Source organism: Chaetura pelagica, unplaced genomic scaffold (genome assembly GCF_000747805.2).
Source record: "Chaetura pelagica isolate M959 unplaced genomic scaffold, ChaPel_1.0 scaffold676, whole genome shotgun sequence".
Lineage (NCBI taxonomy): Eukaryota > Metazoa > Chordata > Aves > Apodiformes > Apodidae > Chaetura > Chaetura pelagica.
In genome coordinates, this window is record NW_009953724.1 from 334,654 (window position 1) to 340,771 (window position 6,118).

Genomic DNA, 6,118 nt, shown 5'->3' on the forward strand with positions numbered 1-6,118 from the left:
ATCCCAGCAGAAATCCTGTGTTACCCTCCCCCAGGAGATGCTGCTCCTGGTGGGACTGACCTTGGCACTGAACTGGTTCAGCTCCCCACTCTCGTGCCCTGCAATGATGAACTCTCCCAGTGGGCCCCACACAGCACTGGTGATTTTGGAGTCACTGCAGGGGATCTTCATGTAAGGCTCGTTGTTCTCTGCAGGAAGGAAGGAGACAGACAGACAGACAGGGTGGCACCAGGGATCAACCCTTCCCCTCACTCCCTGGGGCAGGCACTGGGTTCCTCACCAATCTGGCTGGGGTCCCGGAGGTCGAAGAAGCTGACAAAGCACTGATATCCCATCTGCTTGTCCGTGGAAAACATGATGATGTTCCCTCCAAAGTCAAAGCCACACGTCCTCACTGCTGAGCTGGTCTTCACCAGGGCAAGCTGCTTCCCTGCACCCAGAGCAGAGCCCTCAGTCCCCTCCCAGGGCTGTCCCTGCCAGGTGACAGCAGCAGGAAGGTGGGGTGGGGAGGGGCTGCAGTGACAGGAGGGGGGACAATGGTTTGAAACTAGAGCAGGGCAGGTTCAGGTTGGACATTAGGAAGAAACTCTTCCCTGTGAGGGTGGTGAGAGCCTGGCCCAGGTTGCCCAGGGAAGCTGTGGCTGCCCCATCCCTGGCAGTGTTGAAGGGCAGGTTGGATGCGGCTTGGAGCAGCCTGGGCTGGTGGGAGGTGTCCCTGCCCATGCTTGGAACTAGATGATCTTTAGGGTCCCTTCCAACCCAACCCATTCCATGATTCTATGACCCAGATCCCTGCAGAGGCTGGGGACAAGCAGGGGTGATGCTGCCACCACACCCCCCAGGTGAGCAGGGCTCAGGGCAGGGAAGGAGCCTCTCTCACCTGTCTCACAGTCCCAGAGCCGGCAGCTGTTGTCAGCAGAGCCCGTCAGCACGTGTCGTGTGTCCCCTGGGCAGCAGTTAGGGAACATCAGCCCACTCTGAGCACCAAAAGCTTTCTAAATTCCCAGAAAATACTTCTACATGAGATTCTAGAAACATATTGCACAGGGATGGGATAAGTTCTGTGCCAGGAGCAGGGGCATTCAGTGGGCACAAGCTGGAGCACAGGAGGTTCAAGCTCAACACAAGGAAAACATGATGTACTGGGAGGGGCACCGAGCCCTGGGCCAGGCTGCCCAGACACTGTGGGGTCTCCTGCTCTGGAGACATTCCATACCCATCTGGATGTGTTCCTGTGGGATCTAGTGTAGCTGATGCTGCTCTAGCAGGGGGTTGGATTAGATGGTCTCCAGAGGTGCCTTCCAACCCCTGAGCACTCCATGACCAGCAAAACTTCAGTACAGACATGGAATCCAAGTGCTCCCTTTACAAAGCCCACATCTTTCCTCTTAAAATATTAAAGAAGAAGGTTCCAGCTCCTGCATCAACACAACCTGTGCACACTTCTGTCTCTGCTCCCTGCTGCTCCCTTTGAGAGGGAGAACCTTGCATAACTGAGACACCTCCCAGAGCCACCTCAGCAAAAGAACAAAGCACAGAGAGCAAAGGACATGTTATCCTAAACAATAAACCGGGAAGAAAAACACTCAGAAGGCTCCCTAAAACACAGTCTGGCCCTCGTGCTCCTCTCCAAGAGGAGCCAGGGCAGCAGCTGGGAGGAATCAGCTCGAATGAATCACTGTAAAGACAGAACACGGGCCAGACAAACTGGTTCCCACGATGCAAGGATACAATCTGCATCCACACACCAGACGGCTCCCGTGTGGCCATTGTAGGTGCCCAGCCTCTCCCCGTTCACCGAATACCAAACGTTGACAATCTGGGAGAAGAAGCAACCCAACCCATTCCATTATCATATGACCCAGATCCCTGCAGAGGCTGGGGACAAGCAGGGGTGATGCTGCCACCACACCCCCCAGGTGAGCAGGGCTCAGGGCAGGGAAGGAGCCTCTCTCACCTGTCTCACAGTCCCAGAGCCGGCAGCTGTTGTCAGCAGAGCCCGTCAGCACGTGTCGTGTGTCCCCTGGGCAGCAGTTAGGGAACATCAGCCCACTCTGAGCACCAAAAGCTTTCTAAATTCCCAGAAAATACTTCTACATGAGATTCTAGAAACATATTGCACAGGGATGGGATAAGTTCTGTGCCAGGAGCAGGGGCATTCAGTGGGCACAAGCTGGAGCACAGGAGGTTCAAGCTCAACACAAGGAAAACATGATGTACTGGGAGGGGCACCGAGCCCTGGGCCAGGCTGCCCAGACACTGTGGGGTCTCCTGCTCTGGAGACATTCCATACCCATCTGGATGTGTTCCTGTGGGATCTAGTGTAGCTGATGCTGCTCTAGCAGGGGGTTGGATTAGATGGTCTCCAGAGGTGCCTTCCAACCCCTGAGCACTCCATGACCAGCAAAACTTCAGTACAGACATGGAATCCAAGTGCTCCCTTTACAAAGCCCACATCTTTCCTCTTAAAATATTAAAGAAGAAGGTTCCAGCTCCTGCATCAACACAACCTGTGCACACTTCTGTCTCTGCTCCCTGCTGCTCCCTTTGAGAGGGAGAACCTTGCATAACTGAGACACCTCCCAGAGCCACCTCAGCAAAAGAACAAAGCACAGAGAGCAAAGGACATGTTATCCTAAACAATAAACCGGGAAGAAAAACACTCAGAAGGCTCCCTAAAACACAGTCTGGCCCTCGTGCTCCTCTCCAAGAGGAGCCAGGGCAGCAGCTGGGAGGAATCAGCTCGAATGAATCACTGTAAAGACAGAACACGGGCCAGACAAACTGGTTCCCACGATGCAAGGATACAATCTGCATCCACACACCAGACGGCTCCCGTGTGGCCATTGTAGGTGCCCAGCCTCTCCCCGTTCACCGAATACCAAACGTTGACAATCTGGGAGAAGAAAACAACCCGTTCTGACCGGCCTGACCACCATTTCTCACGGCCGAAGCGGTTTTTCCACCCGGGAACAAACTTTGGGGGGTGGGAGGGTTTGGAAGGGAGGCGGGCAGGAACTCACAGGATCCTTGGCCACGGTGAAAAGCAGGTCTCCTTCCCGGTTGTACTTGATCTGCGTGATGGAGCGCTCATGGCCCTGCAGCAGGATCGGCTTCTGCGAGGGGGGGAGACGCCATTTAATGCCTGACGGGGGGAGCGGCCTCAGCCCCCGGGCCGGGGCTCCTGGGGCGCCGCGAGGGGGCAATTCTGCTCCCAATTCTGTTCCCAATTCCGTCCCCAATTCTGCTCCCAATTCCGTCCCCAATTCTGTTCCCAATTCTGCCGCCCCCGGCGTCCCAGGAGCCCCATCGCGGGGGTTCTGGGCTTCCCGGCCCCGCTCTCACCATGGCGGCCGCGCTGAGGGGAGGGAGAAGCCCCCGCACTTCCGGTCCTAGGGGCTGCGCGGGGCGGAAATGACGGCGCCGTTGGAACTGCAATCACAAAAAAAAAAAGGGGGAGTCTTCATGCTGTAGGCTAAGAAGGTGCCCCTCACCAGGGGGTGACAGGGATGCTCTGCAGGAAGCACTGCCAGAGGAAGGAACTGCACCAGTTCTCCTCCTGCTCAGAGACAGAGCTCAGCTGTGCCAGGATGGGTGGTGGGATGAACCCCAAGTGACCATGGGACAGTCACAGCAGCCCTGCTCCTAACAGACAGGAGCACAAGGATGTCCTGCAGCCCCACTGGCCTCTTACCTGCCTCTGATAGTCCCTCTCCTTGATGAACCTGTCCACCACTTTCTCCACCTGCCTGTCACACTCCACCTGCAGGTGCTTGATGAGGGTGTAGAGCCTCCCTGGCCCATAGTAGGTCTCCACAATGGGCTGGTGGGTCTCCACAACACGAGCAATCCCTGCAGGGAAGCATAAGACATTCAAGCAGGAGCTCCCATCCAGGCTGGACCCAGTAGAGCTATACAAGTTGGCAGACAGGACCTAGCAAGGGATTATCCATTCCCCGGATAACCAGTTCAGACTGTCCATCTTCTCTGCAGTGCCTCACAGGAGGCCTGTCATCACCACCCTCCTCACATGGCATCTGCTCTCTGCAGATCATCAAACCCAACTGGTTTGGGTTGGAAGGGACCTTCAAGATCACCTAGATCCAACCCCCTGCATGGGCAGGGACACCTCCCACCAGCCCAGGCTGCTCCAAGCCCCATCCAACCTGCCCTTCAACACCCCCAGGGATGGGGCAGCCACAGCTTCCCTGGGCAACCTGGGCCAGGCTCTCACCACCCTCACACTCCACAATTCCCTCCTCATGTCTCACTTCAATCTCCCTCTTCCAGTTTTCATCCCTTCTCCCTTGTCCTCTCCCTCCCTGCCCTTGTCCAAAGTCCCTCCCCAGCTTTCCTGGAGCCCCTTCAGGCACTGGAAGGTGCTCTAAAGTCTCCCTGGAGCCTTCTCTTCTCCAGGCTGAACACCCCAACTCTCCCAGCCTGTCTTCATCACAGAATACTTCCATTTAAACTGTTAAGTATCTCATCCATCCTCACACTTCTTTACCTTCAGTCATATTTAATTCACTTGCCTCTAACACTGCTCTTCCCATGCTGAACAGAGACTGCGTCCCTAGACAGCAAGTCATTAACCCTCATATTTCACATGAAATAAGCCCAGCCTCCTCCTGCAGGCCATGGAGCTGAGGGGCTGAGCAGCTCCTGGTGGCAGCAGGATCTCCCATGGTCACAGCTCTGCTGCCAGACACAGCCCAGGGTGGGGGAAGTGGGGCTGGGCTCCTTGCCCAGGGGTGCAGCTAACAGGCCTGTGCTCCTCCTGCAGTACATGGTGCCATTTCTGCTCAATCAAGGTGGATCCCTCCTCTTCTACCTCACCTTGGCCTCCACAGGTCAGTGCTCCTTGCTCTGGTGGAGGGGGTTGATCAGCATTTGGGGAGGAGCAGTGTTGTTCATGACCTGGTGATGCTGCTCAACATCAAGCCTGGTAATAACCACCAATAAAACAACCACCTTTGTACAAGATCATCCCTTCTAAACTGTGTCCAAACCCTTCCATTGCAGACCTGTCCCTGGCTGTGCCTCTCTGCAACTCCCTGGCTTTGATCATCACTGTGGTGACCGGGAGGCTTCTGGGGGAAGACATTGGTGGTAAAAGTGAGTGACACATCAAACCTTCCCTGACATTGTCTCCTTTGCCTGGTTCCTGGCTTAACAGTGGGGGGGCCCTTGGGTGTCCTGAAGAGAGCAAACACCCACAGAATGGGTTTAAGTATCATAGAACCATGGAATGGTTTGGGTTGGAAGGGACTTTAAAGACCATCTAGATCCAACCCCCTGCATGGGCAGGGACACCTCCCACCAGCCCAGGTTGCTCCAAGCCCCATCCAACCTGCCCTTCAGCACTTCCAGGGATGGGGCAGCCACAGCTTCCCTGGGCAACCTGGGCCAGGCTCTCACCACCCTCACACTCCAGAATTCCCTCCTCATGTCCAACCTCAATCTCCCCTCTCCCAGTTTTAATCCATCCCCCCTTGTCCTCTCCCTCCTGCCCTTCTCCCAAGTCCCTCCCCAGCTTTCCTGAAGTTCAGCAGAAGCTGAAAAGGACTGAAAGAAACTTATAAGTGGGCAGGGCTACTACATTTAAAGATAGACCTGGCAATTCTAAGGTAACAGAGTTTACAGGCCTGAGCCTTTACCCAACCAGCTACTGACCTGCCAGAGCAGCATTCCATGGATCACCCACCATGGAAAAGAAACACCCACTGATTCCAGCGCCCGTCCCTCTTCCCTGTGTCCTACCTTGTCCTGCTCAGAAAATGGTGGGGAACTTGAAAGCTCAAAACCACCCCAGGACCTGGGGCAGTGGCAGGAGGAATACATGAAAGTGGGTGGGGTTTTTTTTGCTGTTTAAGCCTGGTTCTTTCCAGCCATTCCTGATCAGCACCATTTCCTTGGAAACTTGTTTTTCCCATCATGGACACTCCAAACATCCAGACCTTGCTCCAGCTCCTGCCTGCCCAGACTTTGATGCTCTCCTGTTCACCATCACATCTCAGCAGCTTTTCTTTAGCCACGAGAAGTTCTGACCCACTGGTGTTTTATTATGGAATTTCCCAATCCATTTTGGTTCCTTTCCACAGGGGCAGAGCCAGGGATG

At 55.2% G+C, this 6,118-nt stretch overlaps 2 protein-coding genes across 2 annotated transcripts in view; both read right to left on the reverse strand.

Annotated features, from left to right (window-relative positions):
- Nucleotides 1-3,362, reverse strand: part of EIF3I (eukaryotic translation initiation factor 3, subunit I) — a 5,996-nt gene extending 2,634 nt beyond the window's left edge. Inside the window, exons 1-6 of the mRNA XM_010000560.1 lie at nucleotides 3,346-3,362; nucleotides 3,024-3,116; nucleotides 2,809-2,896; nucleotides 1,958-2,023; nucleotides 281-430; nucleotides 61-188 (exon numbers count right to left, since the gene is read on the reverse strand). Of these exons, the coding sequence (XP_009998862.1) occupies nucleotides 61-188; nucleotides 281-430; nucleotides 1,958-2,023; nucleotides 2,809-2,896; nucleotides 3,024-3,116; nucleotides 3,346-3,348 (528 nt within the window). The 5' untranslated portion in view covers nucleotides 3,349-3,362. The remainder of the gene's footprint in view (nucleotides 1-60; nucleotides 189-280; nucleotides 431-1,957; nucleotides 2,024-2,808; nucleotides 2,897-3,023; nucleotides 3,117-3,345) is intronic.
- Nucleotides 3,363-3,392: 30 nt separating this feature from the next.
- Nucleotides 3,393-6,118, reverse strand: part of DCDC2B (doublecortin domain containing 2B) — a 9,999-nt gene continuing 7,273 nt past the window's right edge. Inside the window, exons 5-7 of the mRNA XM_010000607.1 lie at nucleotides 3,695-3,852; nucleotides 3,495-3,559; nucleotides 3,393-3,432 (exon numbers count right to left, since the gene is read on the reverse strand). Of these exons, the coding sequence (XP_009998909.1) occupies nucleotides 3,393-3,432; nucleotides 3,495-3,559; nucleotides 3,695-3,852 (263 nt within the window). The remainder of the gene's footprint in view (nucleotides 3,433-3,494; nucleotides 3,560-3,694; nucleotides 3,853-6,118) is intronic.